The 23,515-nt window shown below is 35.4% G+C and overlaps 1 protein-coding gene across 3 annotated transcripts; it reads right to left on the reverse strand.

The window, feature by feature from the left end:
- Positions 1 to 26: 26 nt before the first annotated feature.
- On the reverse strand, positions 27 to 22,742 carry LOC580966. 3 transcript variants are annotated; one of them, XM_030973488.1, is made up of 4 exons: positions 22,627 to 22,742; positions 6,072 to 6,343; positions 5,231 to 5,407; positions 27 to 4,771 (listed from the first exon to the last, which is right to left on the reverse strand). In XM_030973488.1, the coding sequence occupies exons 2-4, from the start codon at positions 6,331 to 6,333 to the stop codon at positions 3,804 to 3,806; spliced, it is 1,407 nt and encodes a 468-aa protein (XP_030829348.1). In that variant the 5' UTR covers positions 6,334 to 6,343; positions 22,627 to 22,742; the 3' UTR covers positions 27 to 3,803. The 3 variants fall into 3 exon arrangements, with proteins under 3 accessions (XP_030829348.1, XP_786084.1, XP_030829349.1); XM_780991.5 differs by lacking the exon at positions 22,627 to 22,742 and adding an exon at positions 19,320 to 19,609; XM_030973489.1 differs by lacking the exon at positions 22,627 to 22,742 and adding an exon at positions 8,209 to 8,739.
- Positions 22,743 to 23,515: the final 773 nt, after the last annotated feature.

Consider the following 23,515-nt stretch of genomic DNA (forward strand, 5'->3'; position numbering starts at 1 on the left):
TCAAAATTACAATCAGCACACAAATGTATTATTTGGCTGACATTATGTCTATATTTGTCACAAAAATAATAAAACCATACATTTAGTGTATTCTTATAATATATATTTAAATATATTTATACAGATAATATGGCAAACAGCTAAATTTTCTTTATGTCATCAATCAAGTATAATACTGCAACACTGAGGAGCAGAAATAAATCGATATAAAAATGTGGATCATAGAACAATTTCAAATAATCCTTTCCATTTTTTGTCACACTCAAAATTCTCCAAACTGGCAATGTTTGGTTGTTACTTCTTTCTTCCATTCAGACTAAGAAAGCATCCTAATCACATCATTAGTTACAAATTATTTCTGAAGTAGTTGAGAATTATAGAAATGAATATGATTGTGAGTTGCATAAAGAGCACTATCACGATCCCAACAAGATTTACTTTGTATTTTGTTATAGCTACAAACGTCAAAGAGGCAGTTAACAGTTAACGCATAAAGAGGATCCTCACAATTAACTTATTGTAAAATATCATTTATAGATTACATATGAATACATTTTACCCACAATATTTAAGTTGCATCATTACGTTGAAATATAACACAGTAAACTTGAAAAGAGTTGTCTTTTTTCCCCACTTTAGATTTTTCTGCAAAATGAGTCGTTGCTTTGCTTCTTCAACTAGTTAACCCATATACAATAGTTTTACCAGCAATACTATTCCTTGTCTGTACTGAAAATAGACTTCTGTAATGTTTCTTTGTCCCTATGCAATATAAAAATCGTATTTTGTATTTAACAAGCAGTGTGAAATTCACCATGTTAGAGATACATGTAATAGCAAATATAGAATCTTTCAAGAGTATCAGAGTCTAGTGCCCTGTCTTTAGAAAAAGGATCACAATTGATCCAGATTGATCGCGATATCTTCAATCAAAAATTTAAACCTCCTAACACTTTACGTACAGAGTTGCGATTGATATTAAGTTGAGATCAATTTGAATCCATTGCACCGGTTTACAAGATCTGAAATAAAGTGATAACAATTGTTTCATGAAACTTTAAACTACCCCATCCCATTGTCTGATGAAGAAAATACATATTCTATATATCACAACTGTAAAGTGTATGAGAAGTATTAGATTAACTTGGAAGCTGAACTCGGTATTCAGCTAAAAGTGGCTAAAACATCTTATAATTGAATTTCAAATAGAACAATAACTTCAATATGTCTTTCAGCTCTTAATGTATGCAGCAAGAAATGAATATTCCAGTTCTACTCAAAGACCCATCTGTAAAAATATTCTACAATCAAGCAGCACATGAAGTTAGCAAGAAAATAATGATAGAAAATATTGATATCTTTATTGATAAAAGTTAATGGCGCAGTCTTATTTTGTAAGATGAAGACCCATACATCAACCTGCCATTCTACAAACATTGTTTCTATTGAAATGACTTGAAATAGCACTAGATGAAAAAAAGAAACAAGGTGAATTGTTTCTTTGTAGATGTCCACATACGCATAAATGAAGTGATTTTTAAAGAAATAATTTGATAAAGGACTCATTGAACAGAAAAGCAATTAGAAATATGAAAAATACTTTTTGAACAAAATAAGATGAAACACTAGATGTTGAGCTCCCTGTTTTTTTAGTCATGGCAGTAATAAAGCTTAGAGTTCTTAAGTTTAATCTTCTTGAGCACCTTCTTTCTGACAAAGTAAATAAAATGTAGAGGGAGAGACAGAACAAAAAAAGAAGAAGAAAAGTTTCCAAGGTTTTGAGCAAACATATTAATAAATATACATGAAAATTAAAGATGGAGGTAGACTAACTTGCTACCAGTTCAATTTAGAATAATTTTTATTTCAATCTTGCATAGGAAATCCAAATTTCCTTATTTTAGATATCCTACCATTTGCCATGATTCCACAATGCTTCAGCAAACGCACATAAAAAGAGTAAAAACTCCCAAGTGATTGAGATTATGAAAGCGTAAACTTCTATTCAGGGCTTACTTAATTCTTCTAAACAAAATCCTATAGTTTGACATCTATATCACATATATGAGTGCAGCTATCTTTTTCAGAGACATGTAAATGATACAACAGAAAGTGAATTACCCATTTGATTTTGTCTAAACACCATATCGATATGGATCTTCCCATCTTAGAGTTTAAAAAAAATAAACATGGCTATCAGATCTTCATGATTGTAATATGTTCTATTTAATTGGAGAGAGCCTTTTATTAGCTATGGTGGAAATCTTGCTGACTTTCACAACTAACAAAGGCATGGCAAAGTTGGGCTGCACATAATCAGCAAATCTTAACAAGATTTTAAAATTAGCTCCTAGCAAGGTTAAAATAGCACGTATGAAGGGTTGGCAGTGAGAGATGACGTCACACATGAAACATAAATACACATCCATTGGAGTTCTACATACATAAGGAGATGACCGCCTTGCCATAGCAATAGAGCACATATTAAAACCATCACAACTCTTAATCTATCGTCATGACTTTTGATAGTCTTACAATATATCAGTATGCACTATGTTATAAAATATACACATGTATGTCGAACAAATATTCGACCATTTTACCCAAGAAAGCACGTTGGCTTGATAGTAAGCATTTGCAAAAGATTAATCATAAACTTGTAGTACATGTACCATCATTTATAAATATATCCCTATAAAATGTTTCACAATAATGACCAATATTTATGATGTCTCAAAATCTCATTCTTTCCAATAAAATGGATACAGTTAAATCAGTCAATGCAGAGAGCAGTTTACACAATCTGCAAAAAAACTAGACATGGCAGTGAGATGTTGAGTACTTTAATATTGTAATAGTATTGATGGCAGTTGAAAATATCAGCTTTCTTCAAGTTTGAAACAGGATAAACATAATGCTGTTCTGATAAACATACATCAGTATACTGTAATACTGATTTATATAAACATTTTAATTTGTAAACATAAGTTGTTATTGATAACAAAAATGCTCTGTGTTTAAAAGTCATTGTAATTGTTATTGTTTCTGTTGTACATGATATACACATACACAGCATATAAAAATAGATATACATGTAATTCTGTTGCTGAATCAGTAGCTTTATTCATTGAACAGGAGACAAATGATGTTATTTCTAATGTTCATTTGAACTATATTTTTCTGTATAAAAATATGCTTTAGATACTAATTCTCCCTCAGTTTCAGTTTCTCCAGTATTTGCCCACTTGTGATGGGTGACTCCAAATTCAATATGTAATGATGAATTTCTAAGTCATTTCTGAGCAGAGAAGAATTTGTTTTCACTAAAAAGTGATTACCCATTTATCAAATATGTCTTTATCCCCATATCAGTATTGAATAATAACCTATTATACAAATGGTATAAAAGTTTCCCTGCCCTTCATAAGCATTTCTTACATGTATATGTTCTTCCATCATTAGCTACTTCAGGTGATAATGAATTTGACTTTGAACAGTATTTCAAGTTTGATGATCTGAAAAGGAAAAGGAATAAACTTATACATGTATATTCAAACAGCCTCTAAATGATTTATTCCTTATATTGGTAGATGGTTGAAAAAAGTTTAATAAATAGTAGTACTTTGCATTTGAATCAGTAATAACATACAAAAATGATATATAAATACACAGGCTGGTGAGCCTTTTCTCTCTTACTACTGCAGATTTACATATCTCATTGGATATTAATCTCATCTGAAATCACAAGTTGGAATATCTTTTTCAAATATATTTTGTGAAATAAAAAACATGATAAAATTCCTTCATTTGTCTGTTTTTCCTTTGTGATGAGTAGGACCTGTAGTACATTCTGATAGTCTCAGATAGGTCTCAATTGGATCATAGTCTCTTGTGGTCATGTAATCAGACATAGAATCCTTTTTCCTCCGAACTGGTGATGATTCTGCCGATGATGATATGTTGGAACCTCTAGCTGGTGAACTGTTCTGCCTTGCTGCTTTATGTCTCAACCGCCTACCGCTGAATGTATGCGTTGGTGAAGCGTCAGGTGACATATCGCTGAAGTGCATCAGATCTTGCGGCTCAACATCGATCAACCTCTCCGGTTTGACGGAGAAGTCGATCCATGCCGTTGGTTCTGATAAATGTCTTTGTAACTGCCTGGGAGAGACGCATCGAAGTACGCTTAGTCTCGGTTGTTGTGGTGACAACCACCGATCTCTGTTCTCCAGGCAACTCGTGATGTATTCACTAGAAACGTAAATATCTTCATTTCCACAGTTTTGCAATGTGAGGCCACATGGCACAGTGTGTATCCTCTGCATATGCATGCTACCTTTGTTCTGGTTCTCACTCATAAAGTTTGAATTGCAGTCCGCGAGCGGTAAGGATGATGTATCGACCCTAGCGTCAGTCTTGGTAGCTTCCTCGTTCCCGACATACCCTGCGTTCAAAAAGGCACTTTTCTCTGTAGGTTGTGACTCACTCAGACTCCTAAGCAGGGCGGCTGGGATGTAACCCAGCTCCCTACGGTCATTGTGTCCAAACCACCAATTCTTGTTATCTTTCTGTAAGACAGTCAGGAGTTCACCCTCACAGAATGAGAGCATAACTGGATCAGGAGCTGCATAATCCTGGTTTGCTACATACTCCTTGTGTTCAACATGAAGAGGGATGTAATTATGATTGTCTCTAGGCTGAGGTAAGGGCAATAGGGATGTGGTGATCGTCACCGGAGTTGTTCGAAGAAGCGGTTCTTTCAGAACCAGACCTGAGAGTAAAAACATAAAAAAACATTCAATTAGTATATTTCAAATGACAGAAAATGACATTGACAATATAATCATGTATTAATAATAACATTGTTTTTCTTGTCAGGCAATAATATCCGTAACTGCAGATTGCAATATCATTATTTTCAAAAAGATTGAAACTTTATGAATATTGAAATGATTTGATTACATTCATAACCACACTGACATATTGCACCTACAAATATATACATGTAACTAAAAGAATTACTTCCAAATTATCCTCTCCTATGATGTAATTACTCTGAATCAAAAGAAAACACAATTACTTATAAATGCTCTTCCAATGCTCCTTCTTTAAAACAAGGTACAATTTTTTAGAAGAAAAATAACTGAGAGATAAGCTATTTCCCTTTGTTGTGTTTTGAGATTTTAAAAATGTGCAAAACCTAAAAGTATAGATATGATATGTTACATACCTGACTCATCAAGAGGAGTTGTTCTATAGCACTGAATAAGATTTCTTAAATCACAAGCCTGGATGTCCCGCCCCCTGTCTTCACTACGATCTCTCCTCACATAGAACATAGATTCAATGGTCTCAATCAGGTAATGATTGCAATGATTCCGCGTACACACCGAGATCACAAAATGTCCTGTATGAAAGCGAGAAAACAAAGGTTTTACATTAACATGAGAACAAGTGGAAACATCTATAGTGTAGTAACATGGAGGGCACACAAATAGCTCCAATTCCTATTACCTAGATATACTATGTCTATGGGAAGCATCTAAAATATACCTTCATTATAGGGGAGTGATGCTCAAACATCTAAAAGACACAATTATGTCTGTTTAGAGACAGAAGGAGATTAACTCATATAATTTAATAATAATAATAATAATAATGAATGTTATTTGTATAGCGCATATCACTAACATAAAGGAAGTCCCTATGCGTTTAAAAAAGAAGGAAATAGAGATAGGGCGAAAAAGAAATGAACATTTATGCACAGATTTAACACCCTTCTTGCTTTCTGCTTTCAACTTATGACATCTTCCTAGTCACTAGTCATGCTATAGAGCAATTAAGAAGTCAACATGGACACTAAATATAATGTGCAAGAGAGTTTCGATGACTGAGTTGTCAATATTTGGTAAAGCCACTTTCTATTTCACTTTTGAAGTGGAAAATCTATTAATCTAAAAATGCATACTAAAACAAAATACTTTCTTTAGCAATATAATATTGATTTGTAGATGTGTACATATTCATGTACAGTAGGTCATGTAAAATGAAAATGATTTTGGTTATCCTACCTCCTCTGTTACTGCTTTGTCTGACTAAGAAGAGGCCTTCTCTGCTACTAGGATGACTGGTGTGACCCCTGAAAGGACTCTTTAGAAGCAGTTCCTCTGCCACCTTACGTTCCATCAGACCATGAAACCAAAGGGGTACTTCCACCAGCTTGCCTCGCCCACATGAGGTATGGTGGTGGTGGTGATGGTGACTGCGAGATCGTAGGGCACAGGGAGAGTTGGGCACCGAGTTATGCTGTCGCAGTTTGGATGGGCTGAACATGCTGCAACTCCTGAAACGAGACAAAGAGTAAATGAAAGGAATGTTTAGAACAGAAGTCATGATCACACAAGCAGCTGATGTGATGCTATTAATATTTTTAAAAATTGTTGACATACAATTGTAAAAGAAAATGAGGATATAGATTTGTGAATTCTGATGTGTCAGACAACTTAGTACCGACACCTACAACAGACAACCGGTTAATATAAAATTACATTAATTGGTTGGTTTGCAGTCAATTGGGAGTCAATTAGGCAGTGTGCCTGGCTGTGGTATCAATATATTATTATTTGTACAAAATCATCTAAAAGTTTCAATTTAAAAGGAGAACTTTTTGCTTTCATGGTCTATATATTGTATGACTCAATGAGAAGTTAACAATTCCAGTGGTGCATTTAGAATACAACAATGTTTATAAAAACAAGCACTTTACATAACTTCTGTAGTTGCAGGATATTTCAATCATTGAAGCACTGTAAAATGAGCGGATATCAGTTGTTATGAAGACATACAATAGTGTAATACCTACATTGTGACTTGATGCCATAAAAACTTTTTTTCTTCACTTTTTCAGTCAACAGATTAGAAAATCATGAAGCGTAAGTAGAATTTTACAGTAAAAATAGTTTTAGCTGAGAAGCTGTACATTCTCTTTCATCTGTTTGACTGTCTGTCTGTATCTGTCTTTTTCTCTTTCTCTTTGTTTTTTGTATTCCTTTTTATGAAGTATATTCATAAGACCCTCACACATTTGTCATACTTAGTAGACAGGAATAACGAAGGTGAATGTGACAGTTATAACATGTGATTGGCTATGAGCACATTTGTCATAGATCAGTAGCAGTTGTTGTTGATAAAAAGTTTTATGAAACAGAGAGCCGACCAGCAATGACATAAAAAGAAGGCTTAGCTTTAAATAGATATAAATCACTTGTTACGAAAACAAAAATCATCCGTATATAATGTACATATATTTTTTTGATACAATTTATATAATTTTCGTTAATTTGCTGAGCTAAATCAAACCATTTCTTATAATGGTCACAGGGTCTACATTTTACAAGCTATAAATAGTATAAGTTTATCAGTAGACCCCTCCACATCTTCCCATTACTTTGTTGATCTTGATCTCAATCAGTTCATCATTCTAGATGTTTTTCCCCTCACATCAATGTAAATATTAGTCTTAAACTTGAACAAAATTGTGGAAAATGAATACATAAATAAATGCATAATTAAGCAAAAATAGATTTCCCTCCCCACTATCAATCTTCATGTCTACCAAATCACTGGCAGCTAGTACATGTATATAGTGAGCCAGTAAGCCCAGTATGATCAATTAATCATTAAACAGATTAAGAGAGATTTATGAATATTTTAAACTGTTAATTCACAGAACAGAAATACCCATTCCTTCCACTGCCCTGACTTAGGTTTAATACAAAGACGTGAAAAACTAAACTATTGTCAATTCTTTAATTCTATGCATATTGTAAAAACAAATACAAATATGTCATGCTCTTTTGTATCTCTCATGCCATTTACAAACAATTTAATCAACCTTCATCAATGGCAAACATTCCCACGGTAGCTTGTATTGATCAGGAACCACACTTCAAGGAGAATATCCTATTATCTTTGAAAGACCAGTCATACTTACCAGAATCTACATGACAAAATGGAATCTCCCTTCATTGATGTCAAATTTCCCACGTTCATCAAGCCTTCTTAGAAACTACTAGTCATTGAGTACATGTGCCTTTCATCAATATTTACCTAAATTTCCTTGAAAAGGAGTAATTTTTTACCCAAACCTAAGTAACTAAATGCCACCCTCCCCCACACAGGGTTTGATAATTTACATAGCCCAGTCACCTGAGAAAAATGCACTTGAAGAGGAACCATGGAAGTACGTTGTTGACACATGTGATATTGGATACCCTCCAGTGTTTGTCATGAACCAAAGTCTTTCCACCATGAAAGCATTTCAACAAAAGAAAAGGCAAAACACAAAAGATTCAGCAAAAAAAGTGGCACAGAACTTGAATTCGGGAAGGATGTCAACAGTTGTTCAGACCTTGGTGGCAAGTAATGACGTGTTTCCTGTGACAATACTTCACCATTCATTAATGTCAGTATGTGTTTTACTTTCTGTTGCTTTAGGACTCCTGCTCATACCACGTTGGTAAACATTTATGCTGGGCCCCGCCCACTGCGTTGAAGGTTGATTAAAGTGCAAGAAAATTTGATGATGCTGATATGAAAAGGAAGTCCTGAAATAATAACCAACTTTGGATACCCTATTAAACGGAAGTAGCATAGAAAGGGGAAGTAATAAACCATATCACCTTTCAAATTCAAGAACTAAATCAAATACTTCAAATACACCAGTCCAAGCAGCACTAAAGAAAGTGATAGGGCTCCATAAGCCTCATGATCACAATGAATATATCGGTACATGTACCGGTAACTTCCATTAAGCTTGAAAGAGAGTGAAGACTACAGGAAGATATATATGATCCATGACACGAATACCTATTAGGTACAATTAACAATTCCTCTAATCTAAATTACACTGTACATGTAATGCCATTATAATTAGCATCATTTTGTACATTTTGACTTGCCAACGAAAAAAGGAAAACATATGAGTACACACTGATCATCTTGTTTCTTTATCGATTTCTAACAGATTATTCTAACTCACATTCAAACCACAAAGGACTTCCAGCTAGTACATTGTACCTGCAAGAATACATGGATATGTAATCAATAAGTGTTCCGGTAAGTAATTGATCCACACCACAATGTAGGATGTGGAATGACCTTCATGAGTTCAGGTTGAATGACATAGTTCCATTAAAACCAAGAGAATAGAATCTAGTGATTTGAAAGACAGAGACAGAGAGAGAGAAAGGCCGGGACACCTGACTGTGGTAATACCAAGGCGTTAGCGGCTCAGTGCGGCCGGCCGGGTAGGATGTGGTAGTGTCACATGGCCCAGTATGGCTGTCATCGGACTTCCGACCGGGAAGTAATTGGACGCCAGGAGGATGTTTGTGGGAGTGTTGTATAGCAGGTTCATGTGCACTGTCAATGCTTGAAGGGCTATCTCATGCTCTGAGTCCTGCACGTACACACAGACAAAGTCTTTTCACACTTCTCCGCTAGCTCATTATCAAACTTAAAGGGATGTTTCTACAAGGCACTGAACATGATCGCATTGGATGTCTTGTAAATGCTTATGATATTTAGTTGATAAGTCCTGATAACATTTAGATCAGTTGATGAAGCTAAAGCCAAGGTAGTAATTTCCAAAGTTAAAACTTGTAACGTTAAGTCCATAATACTAATGATATCATACTGTGACATACAATGTATGCTACACAGAAATAGAATATCATATCATTACAACTATTTCAAATTTACAATACTACATTAAACTAAAAATTTCAGTACAGGATACAATAAATATCTTCCCTTAACAATCTATTTTGGACATAAAGAGCAGGTACCGGTATATTAGAATTATACTTGCAAAATATCACCTCGCTTATTATTTTTGAAGAAGAATAAAAAGTAACCGCGTAGGCTTAGAATAATCCAAATTATACACCTGTATAATCAAACAATTATTCTTTGAAAGAGACAATTATGTTTAGACCTCAAAAGTTCCAAGCATTCATGGAAAAAATGCTTTTAAAAGAAACCGCATGAAAAGACAATCATTAGAATATCTAGTATGTATGTTACCTGTAATATTCCATATTCCATTCCTATCTACAGCACATGTCCCACTTTACGTCATCTCCTTGCCAAATTTATATTCAGGAAATAGACGGCAAGCGTCATTCCTCTCATCTTACCCTAAAAAATATGAATTCTTGAGTATCTTTCTCTCCTTCAGCTTGACTGGTCTAGCTGCGTCAGTGCAATATTGCTTGAAAAGAAAAATATAACATGGAACTTTTTCTGAATATGGCAAGTTCGATTGGCGGTCAAGTTCGTGGAAGAGACTCTGGAGAAGCATACGTCACAGCTCTCCTGAAACGAGCGCTGAGGGAATTTCCATCCATTCCCATGATGTGAGCCAACCCCTTTTACGTCTCTCCCTACATCGGTGTATACTTAGAGCTTTTTTTTCTTGGAACAGGAGGCGTCAGATGGTTAGCTAACCAATTACGGAGGGTTGGATTGTGCTGCAGAGAGGACTGCGTGCAGACATGGGCAGCATGCTTAATTAACCTTCACCATCAAATCCTCCATTGCCGGCATCCATCTCTTTCCATCATGATGAAAGAGTCGTGAAGAAGAAAATAATCAGATCTGCCCATGTCTTCCATGAAGAATGCATGGACGGTCGGGCAGAGCTAGCCGGCGTGGGCTTTTCGCTGACTAATTTTCCCTAGAACTCACAAACCTTGGAGGGCCCAATGAAATCTAAGCTATCTAATTATTGTTTGACATAATTGTTTACCTACCCAGTATTATGATCCACATCCTATTTGTTTGGGATGTAATTAACCCATAATACACTATGCCATAAAAAACTACATTGTCTACACCCAATTACACTCCTGTATACTTTAGAATGGTAGATTTTACAAACAGACTTTTAAAAAGTAGTCCTGTTATTCTCAACCTTTTCTCAAAAGACAATCTTCCTTTTCATCTTCATGCAAATTCCTTTCCTTGTTAATCAGGTTCCTGGTATTTGTTTTCCTTTCATAAGGCTAAACTTGGGCCATATCTGCTCTATATTATAACTTTATTCATTCATTAACTTGTCACTTAATTACATGACGTCCTCCATCAATGGCTTGTTTTCAATCACGTTCTGAATACTTCTTCTTGATCTTTTAGATAATCCCATTCGTTTTGCATGCAGCTCTTGTTATTCCTGATGCCTTTCAAATTGTGTAAGCATATTCCTTTAGCATCTCATTGTGTGCACTGAACTCTCCGTTTTCTGAAATCCCTAATGCATCACCGTCCAGGTGCCATTTTGCAAATTTCAGGTCCGTTTTCATGCCTTTCTTTCTACCACTATGTCATATCTCCACTGATTCTAGATACTACAGATTTCTAAGCAATTGCTCTAGATAGCCCAAGAGATGCTCTTTCATCTGAGACGTAAATCATACAGGCATCAATGCATATTGTTCTAATATGATTGCAGTTCTACATGTAGTTTATAATCAAAATTGTCACTTTGAAAGAAAATTATATTGAACACTGCAAGGTTTATAGAATCCTAACCAAACTCTTGGAAAAAGTGCTGTTAGATTATCTCATGTCTTAAAAAATTAGACTATACACAAGAATGAAGTTGATACTGGTATCGATGAATGTTTTCAATTTGGGAGAAAAAGTCCTTAGGATAGATATCTCTTCTAAACATAGAAAATCCAACAAGAGTGTTAATTTATCACAGAATCTATAAATATAAATATATACATGTATAACATAAAAGGTTGATGAAACCATTCTCATATTTCCCTTAGTATGTCATGTGCCCTGTAGCACTTCTGGAATGGGATAGTCATACCACAGAGCATGGCTATTCATGTGAATTGAGCAGATACAGGTATGGAAAGTCTGCCATGATAAACAGCCTAGCCAAAGGGCCTCCGGAAATGAGTTTATCATGGAAAAGGACTTCAGAAGCGTCTCTACCTCTCAGCAGTACGTAGCAGTGCTCAGCGGTCAAAGCAAAATTGATATCAAAACCAGTCCGGAGTACTGCTCATTAATAATATGAAGACGAGTCACCATCAATGTAAGAGGTGTGTATAGGAAGGGAGTGCATGGGATGCGGGCAGTCTTTTAGTGGTTCCTTCCTGGAATACACATTAGTTATGCAGCATGGATTGTTAATCAAAGAAGGCAGGCATCAGACAGAATATTGCCCCAATATGATTAATGAGCTGAAATCAAGTAGAGCCAACCTCTATTCTAGTATGCATACAATTACACATACATGTACATACATTATAAAACTATGCATTGCTAGCTTCATACTCACAGCATGGTCGTATGTCTCTGCTCAATGCTTTTTCCTATATAATTGATAGTATAAATATTCCTCCATAATGGACACATAGTCATAAGATATGAAATGCTATTTCCTTTTAATGTTTGATTGATATTATATATATTTCTTTCATAGTAGAAACATAATCATGACGATATGAAAGGAAAAAAATAATTCAAAGACTCTATACAATAACAAAGTTTATCTATCTATTTATTTTGTCTAATTTATGCCTACAGTATAGTATTCACAGAGTATAAATATATTGGCATTATCTTAAATAATAAGCTAACATGGCATATTAAACCATGCAGAGTATGTCATTCGCAAAGCAAACTTTATGCAGGGCTTTATTTTATCAGTCTCAAAGTCGCTATCTTCCCATAACCCTCTTTTCTGTATTTAAGACAATTGTTAAACAGTCAGCCGTTATGTATACTAAATCAGTGTCAAGTGATTATTTGATTTTATTCACTTAATATTATCAATTATTTGTTATATTTTTATCATTATTATTTGTTTAGATGACTTGACTTTGTAGTATCATACTGTCAAGTTTAATAGTGACCTAATGCCTACTGGTTCTTCATACCTACATGTAAATGTTTTCACAGCAATTATTGTCTTCTCAGTACCAACAAATATTGACACTACACAGTAATCAAAGTGACGTACATTGTATGACATGTATGACATACCATTATGGTTAGAGTTTCAGCAGCTGAAATTTTCTAAACTTGCAGTCATAAATACTTTGCTGGATGGATTAGGAAGTTCTCTTTCATTACCACAGCATATGACCTTTAACTTGCTAACAAACAGCTCCCAATACATCCTTACCTACAATACAAACGTAGCATAGTAAGCTGCTTTACGTGGCAATCAGGTTTAACAAAAGAGACAAAATACATGTGGGGTCAAAGATAAAACTAAAGCCACTTCATCTATCCATGATATAAAAGTTACAAAAGAGAAATTAAATGCTGATAACATCTTTCTGACTATTCTCAATTTTCCAGAATAATCAAGAATTAAGTCACTTTAGGCCTACATATTTCATTTCCTTGCATTTCTGTTGAATATCGACCTGAACAAAAACAAATCTATTTCTTTTCAAAGTCTGCATTAATCAGTACGGTCCAAACTCTATTCAGGTCAAGTTTATGTCTTCCAATTTCCAAGGAGAAACTCAGAGCAACAACAGATTCATCATCCTTTTTTTTTCCCCTGTCTTTTTATTTAAGGTGGCTGTAAAGATTCCCAGTAGAAAGGAAGAAAGGTGATAAAGAGGTCAATCTTGAACAGGAAGTGGGACATTTGAATTCACAGCTGGCACAACTGGAGGAACTCCACCTGACACAAATACCTTTGACCTCTGTCTATCTGTCAGAGGTCAAATATGCAGGAATAACTGCTGATATACTCCTTGAACTTGAAGGAAAATCCTCACTTGGAAGAGGATTGAATAAGAGTACATGCGGATTTGAACCTAGTCCCAAAGCAGCTCTACAATGTACATGTAGATGTACTCGTAGTGCAGATGCCCGCATCAAATGCGGGTCGAGAGATGCTGATAGCATTCAAATTAACTTTTAAGTCCCAATCAAGTCTGAATTTAATCCAGATTTATTCCCGTTCTACCCCTAATATGAAAAGGGTATTAGACTAGCAGTAGGGTAAGGAATTTGGAATAAAAAATAATTCACATTGATACAAATTACCCATTTTGCAAACTTCTCTACTAATGGCTCAAGTTATTGATATAATGGCTCCACATATTTTAATTTCTTGATTCTGGATCAAGTCAACAGTGGCCTCTATTCAGTATTTAAAAAAGGGATATGATAAAGGTATAATAAAGCCATGGCCTGAAGGATTTAGAGCTATTTCAACCTACACTCATTGTAACGCCATAATGAACTATCGTGGGTAGATTGTATACTTTGTTGCTCATTTACTGGTGAACTTCTACTAACCGCAAATAACACCGCTATCAGTGGAATCATTTCCTTTAGAAGATTAATGTGTTTGATATAAGGGGAAAAAAATGGAAAACCAAGGGGGAAAAGCCTTGCACTGCATCTGTGCTGTGGTTGGGTTCCCATTATCCAGAAGAGAAATTATACATATAAACTAATACTATACATTATGTCTGCTGCACTAACAATGCATGCTTATCCTTGTCCATTAATCGTTTGTGGAATATCATTAATTTATGAAATAATGAGTGGATTCTGTTATTTAGGAAATGTCCCAAGACATGTCAATAATTAGCAAAAATCCTTCAAAAAACTTTATTTCAATATTCATGCTGAATATATGAAACAAATTCATTCATCTATGTTCTGAACAGCTGAAAGAAAGAAGGACCAAGTCTCTGGATAAAGTGCTACCGGTATTTGATTTTATATCTCTACAGTAGAATCAGACAATTTCATAGCATGAAACATTGGCATACTGTTTATGAAGGTTGTATTTTCTAGCAAGAAAGTGAAGAAACATATGCAATTTATGCTATGTCATGTTGTTATTCAATCAAATTCAAATATTCAAACACGGAATGAAACTGGAGTGAATCTTGACCATATTCCAGTAACTTCCATGCATGCACAGCTTTCTGATTTACCATAGTGTAAACACTCTTAATCTTACAGTATGTGGGTGGACAGACGAGAAAAAGTGTGCGACAGTGGTAGAACTGAATAGTCCCACGGTTGAATTCAAACCATTGAAAGAAGAAACCGCACACATGCATAAAAAGGAACAATCAAAATGATTTATATTTCAACATCCCTCATTATATCTAGCACAATTCATCAGGGAAATAGATAATAAAGTTGAGGGGCTAAACATTTATTGCAGTAATTTGGCTTCCTTGTCATATCCTTCCAGGTAAGCTAATGCCTAAGGCCATTATATACATCATTATATTCATTTAAACAAAATTAATGTTTAGTGCATCATTTGATCTTGAAACCAAAGCGATACAAAGGCTGAAGATGAGTCAAAGACACAATCAGAACAAACATCAAGTTATCAACTACAATAATCATTTATCAATCAGAATGTTTACTGTACATATAATACATGAGCCTACACAAATATTCTCTCCGAGTCAGAAATGAGTTTCAGTATCAAGCATTGCATTTCTATTCAAATGATAAAACAGACCGTGCATAGTTTTGGTCTACCATATGAACATATGCATTGTCAAAGAACTACATTTCGTTATAATTGATAAACCTATCTCTCTATGTCAAATTCACGAGAATGCAAAAGTGTTCGAGGACACTTTGGGATTTTATACACCTCTAACTATTTGACAATTACTTCCATCTTCTATTACAGTAACTTCTCAAATAATCAGATGTATATCTCTATATATACAAAAACAGTGTGGAATACACTGAAAATAAAGAATATTAAAAAGGAAAAAATGTGATTATGTTTATGGAGGGACAGTCTGGGGTTACAGAATAACTGGAAGAAACTACATTAGAAATAAATGTTTAATGGTGTCTGTATTTACAGACTAACTAGACAAAATTCAAATTTATTCATTTATTGAATTTTCTCTAAAAAAAGAAGAAAACAAAATATAGGGTCTAAAAAGAAAATAAGCAGAAGGAAAGTGGATGGAAGGAGAACGAATCCTAAAAAGAGTCATTTATGACATGAAATTGTACATATGATTGTATATATATATAAATAATTAATAAAATAGTGTGTGGCAAAAATAGTCAACTGTGACTGATTGCCAAACAAAATCAAATCAAGAAGAAGAAGAAGAATTAGAAGTGTTAGTGATTATATGATATGCAGAGTCTGGATTTACAGACTAACAAGTAACATTGATAAGTTGTTGTTTTCCTTCTGGGCAGACAGAACTGTTTTTCAAGAAATGTTTTTTCCTTTTTTCCCTTTCTTTCTCTTTGTTCCCTTTCTCCTTCATTCAGCTGGAAATCCCTCTCAAGAAGGAAGACCTGCTCATGATAATCCTCCTAATAGGACTACCTATATAGGAGGACGGGACGAGCAGGAAAGAGGGAAAACATACAATCCCTAATCTAGTTGAGAGGCCTTACTTTCTCAATACCTGTGGCTACAAATAAGATGTACACTTACTTGCCTCCCATGAAGAAATGGAAAACTTGATGGTATTTCAAATGATTAGATGTCTCTAAACAGCAAGGGACTGATTATTGTCCATGTGTGAACACAGCGTACAGTGTAGGTAACGTTGTACATATGGATTGTGGCAACATTAAATCAACAACATAATACGGAATCAAGTTTGAATGCATGAGGGTTTGATGCAACTGTACATCACTGGGCTACTTCCCTTCTAATCAAGCTCCTTTTTAGGAAAGGGCCCTTTAATAAATGATATGAGAGCAGGGAATACCGGTATGTACTGTATCAATGTGCAAAGACACTTCTATCAGTATTAATTAAAGCGTTTAGTAGGAAAATACAGTGGACTTTGTAATATGGTAAAATGTCCACCAAAATAATTCAGAAGGCATCATAGTCAATTAGTTATTATACTTAATAGTAGAACAAAAAGCTTGGTCATTAATTTATGAAATGATATTGGGTCACAGATCCGTGACAACATTTCAGACAGCTGAAAGTTCATCATTTTTTTTCAGGAAGAAAAAAAAAAAATTCAACCATTTCATCTTGAACTGTGTAGAGATCTATACCCCCCACATTCAAGAGCTGACAAAATTACAGTGTATTATGCAAATCCCTCCTCGGCAATTCTCTTGTTTTTATCATTCAACTTATTTCCTCGGACAGTCTAGCACAGGCTGAGGGTAGCAAATTTAATTCTGCAAAATGTCAGAAATGTATGTAATTGATTTTACATTCGCCGCCAGATTGAGTAAGTCAATACGAAAATACGGGGAAGAGTAATATTTATTTTCCTGCGCTCGTGTTTTATCAAATTTGCTCTTGCCGAAAAGGTCGGACTCTTTTTACACAACAAAGGAAAGGGGGAGGAAGGGAGAGGCAATATATTGATGGCATGCTCTGCTTGTCTCTGCCTTGCTGATGGGTTACTGCCAGGCATCCCAAATTTTTGTGAATGCAGGCTGTAATGGGGAATGGATAAAGTCTAATCTTGTCTGCGGTATTGCAATCCATTGAGGTGTAATGTGGAGGAATCAAAAGAGATTGTTCATTCGTCATTTCATATGGATACACCGGTGCGAGGGTGAGAGGGTGAAAGAGAGAGAGAGAGAGAGAGAGAAAAGGAGAGAGAGAGAGGGACAACACTTGGTTTTCCCCTGTAATCCCCCCCCCCCCCAAAAAGATAAATAAATGATTTGAAAAACTAAAAAACCTTGTGGGCTTATTATGTTCCATAATCTTCACATACATAGAAGATCTTTAAATAAAAGAATTTAAGTACAACTTGCATTAACAATCGTGGGAGAAAAATCTTTAGAAGGTAATTCTAGTCTTTAATTTCCTTTTATTATTTGTATTTATGTGCTCAAGTTTTTAAGTGGTTATTGAGCTTGGTTACCTGTATTGTATCTCACATACATGTACATGATCTTCTGAAAGAATGAAGCAGGACTACTCTTTCATTTCTACACAATGTAGGCCTACATGTTGTTGTAATCAAGCAACCATACCCCCCCCCCCCTCCCTTCCCCTCACAATACAATCTCACCTTAGATTGTTTACCATGTTTAACAATAGATCTCAAATTAGATATGCAGAATTAAAAATACACATGATACAGATAAACAAGGGTTAATGAAACAGAGAAGAGAAGAGAAGAGAAGAGAAGAGAAGAAAAGAGAAGAGAGAGAGAGAGAGAGAGAGAGAGGGGAGATGGGGGAGGAGAGACAGAGACAGAGAGAGAGAGAGAGAGAGAGAGAGGGGTGGGGGGGGGGGGGGGGGTAAAGGGAATGATAAGAAGAGAATAGGGACTAGATAGCGAGATTATCTATTGCAATTCTTCCTCCTTGGCAGTGTCTGACATGTAAACTCTTCTTTTCTTTTCATGACAAACATGACTGAATGAATGAATAGTAATAAATTATGTGTGCAAAGTCTACACTTTACCCTGAGCAAGTATAAAGGTACAAAGATCAATTTTAGACTTCAATGATTGTGTTGTGCAGACAAACAATTGCTCACAAAAATTTCATATCAAGCGCCCCCCCCCCCCCCCCCCCATTAAAAAAATCATACTACAATAGGCCTACTGGGTCACTAATGTTTTTGTTATTCAAAGACATGTGTGTGAGACTACTGTCGGCATATAGCTGCATCACATTTCAGTCTTCAGAGGACTGTGGGATAGCTAGGATACATACTGTTTTAGCATTATGCAACTAAATAAACTAGATCAAAGATAATTATATTATCATGATTTCATTTGTTATATCAGCTTAATGTACTTATGGTATAGGCCTAATTGATAAATATTTTTCTTGGTTATCATTAAAATGGAATTGCATACAAGCTAGGTGTATGTAGAATATTTAGGACTAGGAGAATGAGTTTATGAATATATTTATGTAGCTGTATAAATTATAAAATAAAATGTCATATATCAAATCTACTGGAAGCACTTACAGTATATCATGTTTAGAAGTCTGCTCATGGAAAACCATTTCAAGCGATTAAAAGCTATTTTAAATTGGAAAATATAGTTGTTCCTCTGATCCTCTCTGTAATTCAGGTTAATGTTTACAGGTGAGGGGTACTGGTGGTGCTGTAATTACATGATTGACAATTGACATCAAACTATAAACAATCTGGATATCTTGCATTAAGTTGCATGTCTTGTATATATATCAAGCAATTAAATAGAGATATCCACAAGATGGTATGAACTATAGTAAACCTCCCAAGAACACAATCATTCATAAAACTATATGAATTTTACAACTTGCGATTAAAGTACAGTACAGGTATGTTGACTTACGTGGTGCAGAGATTTTCTGGGAGACACATGGAAGAAACTTTTGTGTGAGTTGGTGATGCCATGAATCACCGAAACATCATGTTTGTCTGGAGTAAGGCACGTCTTCTACTGCCTCAAAGAGGAAACTTCTACAAACTTCAGCTGAAGAAACGTATTCCAATGATATAATTCACAGACAAAATGAGAGATTGCAAGGCTCCATGTCCATGCTTCGCCCACTCCTCCGGCCTTCCAATGAATTTCACAGGAAATGTCAGCTGCAGGATGGTTTTTGTGAGAGGCGAAGGCGAAGGAGAAAGAGAGCCACAATTTCAATGTACATCCAAAGAATTCCAACACTGAAGTCCCCCTCTCTCTCAATGTGCAAAGCCTGAGCTTTAGTAGTGCGACTGTCTATTCAGTCCAAGCGTGTTGGTAAACCTGTGTAAGGACCCACATGCAAACAATTGAGCTGTCATAAATATGGGCAGCCCCTGCGGAGCATGCACAGCACACAGAAGGTTCTCTCTGAATGCTAGTTATCCAGCGACTTCCGATCTGACAAGCTGACTGAGAACCAAGGGCCACACAGCTGGGAGACCGAACAGATGAAGCCAGTCAACCGCACTCCATCGGCTAACCTTCTCTCAGGGTTTTTTCTTTTTTCCTCACCCCTCATCACCCACTCACACAGGATATGAGGTCATAAAACGACCAGCATACCATGCTTCAACAAACTTCAATCACCAACCTCATTTACATACAGATTAGGTCCCATACATTAGGCTGCCCAGCCAGCCAGCCAGCCAGGTAGCCACTTCATATAAAAATGCACAACACACATGCATACACACTCAAAATAACACACATTCACCCATACACTCCAATTTCAGAATCCTCATTACATATGTGACCCCAGTTTCATTGATATCTGTGTTTACACACAGCAAATTCTCCGCACAATCTGTATTATGGTAAAACGTGGTCTTCGGTGTGTGTCTATCTCATGCATAATTCATGTTACTGTTCAGCTTCCGGATTGGCTGGAAAAAATTGTGTTGTTATAACCATTCAGTAAGAAAAAAAAGATGTTCATCTTGTACAAGACTACCAATGTACACACTTTTCAATTTTAATAAGGTCCAACTTTCACTAACAAGATCCCACGTGTGGAAACATTTCTCAAAATTAAAATTTCCCAACCAAGGGCAGAAAGTTTGAGCTAGTCTTCTGGTATATGAAAATAATCTTTAAAAATTAGAGAAATAGTACTTCATGGGAATTAGTATTTGCCAATATGTGATAAAAATATATTCTAGTGATGGAGATGGATTTACTTTTCCTTTTAATAAAGTTTTTTGAGCCTATACGATTTGATTAATGGTGGAGATCCTGTAATTATAATAATGCACAATTCTTCTGCCATCATAGAGTCAGGCATAAATGGTTGTTGTTGTCTTTTCTTTCCTTTTTATATCCTTGTTTTTCTTATTTGGAACTTAAAGGGATCGATGCAATAAACATTTCTACAACTTCCTTTTATTATCAAAGAGAGTGCAGTGGTAGATCTAGGGTGCCACCGTGCCAGGGGCATGTGCCCCCTCACCCAATAAAATTAAAAAGGGGAAATGATGAAGAAAAGGAGAAGCGTGGGCTTACACACTATTTTCTTGCTGGTCAGAGAATTGTATACCAAAACAGACCACAACAAAATTGATAACTTTTTCATTTTTATATGCCCGCCAGAGAATTGTGTACCTCAACCAACAAACCAAAAACATAATGACATTTAATATGTTCTTTGTCAAAAAATTGTGTCCCCCCCCCCCCCCCCCAACCAGAGCTTCCTGAGCTGAATTCGCCACTGGAGTGAGGCTTCACACTAACACCTTGGAAGCAAGGTTGAACATGAGCCTCCATTGTATTTTGTTTTTACTCTCCAGAAAGTAACAGATATGAGATTAACTGTGAGAGTTATTTTCTTTATATGTTTTCACATCTATCTGATATAAATAAAACATGGTAGACTATTTAAACTACTATAATTCTTGTTTTTCAGTTGCATTTCCTGTTCTATAATGGTATACAGGAGTCATTAGTAAATTGGTATTTATCAAATTTGAAATGGAATTGGAAACCCATTTAAGGTTGTCAAAGTTGCCATACACCATATGTAATTGAACTCTTTTTCAGAACACTTGTTTTTGTTGTTCAAATTACTTTGTTTCTATATACAAAGACAAAATACAAGTCTTCCTTGATTTAAGAAAGCTTTTTCCATTTGTTTCTTATCTTGGAAAAGTTCTCCAGACTAAATCACTTTCCATCCAAAAATGTAATTCTTTGATTGATTGATTGATTGATTGGTTTACTGGCCTTGTTGAAGAAACTAATGTAATTTCCCCTCTCTGAATGCAGTTCACTTGAAGTTAAGTATAATTAGCTTTTTTTAAAGAACTGAAAGTGAAATGATTAATGTCTGATATTTAGACTATGTACAAGGTAGAAAGTGGTTCAGAGAGGAGTGAAAATAGAGCATCTGATAAGGGCTGGGTATTCAACCTTGATCCCCCAAACTGGCCAAAGAATGCCAACTTTCAAGGGCATGGGGTAAAGTTCAGTGTCCTCACAAAACAGGTGAATAGCAGTAGTCTAGGCCCAAGGCCTAAACTTGTGGATAAAGGTACTACTAGTAGTAGTCAGAGCCCATATTCATAAAACTTTACTAAGGCAGTTATCAACTATAGGTCCTAGTAGAAAGGAAGGAAAGTGCAGACAACACTCTGTCAAGAGTTTTACTTGCTACAATTTAAACAGCCACTGATTAATGCTGAGTCAAAAAATGTTACTTTTCATTACTTTCTATTACTTGGACTTTTGCAGAATTGTCCAGGTATGCGCTCCTGTAGAAACAAACCATAACATAATGGTACTATAATGCTAATATGCCAATGGAACAGCCTACCAGTTTCCAGAGGTGGATTTATCTGGGAATACTTTCCTTCTCATTTCTGTAAAAATGTTCCTGACTTTAGGCTTTAGCATAAGCGTATAGGTCACATGACACAATGCATTACTGTGCTCATAGCCCACTTTCAAGACATCCAGTGTATGTACCCACTAAAGCCAGCTACAGCCTGGTAACTGCGCTTCTGCAGAAACAGTATTGCGATAGGGGTTACTTTCCGGGTCTATTCCAGGTATAATCTCCTGTAGAAACACGCTAATTAAAAACAAAGTATTAAATATACCCAAGGAGCTTGTCCTTGGCATACTGGACTCTAGAATATGTAAACTAAAAAATAGACTAGCACTAGCAGCAGCTTACCTCTGATGGGATGGTGTAGTCTTCCTACTTCAGACTCAGTTAAAATATATTTTGACTGAACAGAACTTCTTGTTTGGTTCCTGGTGCAATGTTGGGGAGTATCTGAAAGAAGAAGACAAAGAAGATCAATAAAATCTAGTCCAACTTGAAGCACACATCAAATTTCAACTAAACCATACATTCAATCATTCATTTTATTCTAACGTCCGGTGCTCTTAAAGGGAAATCCGACCTTGATTGGAAACAACTTTAGAGGAAGCAGAAAAATCAGAGAAGTAGACTGGTTAAAACTTAAAAGTTTGTATGAAATTTGGACAAAATGTGAGAAAGTTATGAATTTGTGAAAGTTGTAATCACTATATAAGTATGCCCTGAGGGAAGAGGCGCTAAAGAGAAAAAACAGAAGAATCCACCGATTGAATTGCCAATTTGAGAAACACATAGACTTATTGATCTCATGTTTCAAACATTCATAGCTGTCTCATTATTGGTCTGATTTACTTCAAATTTTGCTTTTTTGTTTATCTTATTTTTCTGCTTTCATACAAATGAACTTATCAAAAGGGTTGGATTGCCCATTAAGTTCCTACTGCTCAGACTTAACACTTCTTGGTGGCTTCTATAATGCCAACAAAGTTTTCTCCTACGAGCAGTGTTTTTAAGCATCTATGGTAGAAACAAAATGTGATGATAGTGTCATGACCTGTTGACTTTGACTTTCTTGTGTCAAGTGCATCTATGATTGGCACTACAATGCTTTCTAGTATGGTTAAAATGAAATGGCATTTGTCTTATAATTCTTACAGTGCTAGTAGTGACTCTGTAAATATCTTGATGGGTTTGTTTTTCTTTTGGTAGCAAGAGCTTGCATTTCGCACTTTAATCAGGT

The sequence above is a fragment of the Strongylocentrotus purpuratus genome, unplaced genomic scaffold, assembly GCF_000002235.5.
Source record: "Strongylocentrotus purpuratus isolate Spur 01 unplaced genomic scaffold, Spur_5.0 spur5_scaffold_6, whole genome shotgun sequence".
Classification (NCBI taxonomy): domain Eukaryota; kingdom Metazoa; phylum Echinodermata; class Echinoidea; order Camarodonta; family Strongylocentrotidae; genus Strongylocentrotus; species Strongylocentrotus purpuratus.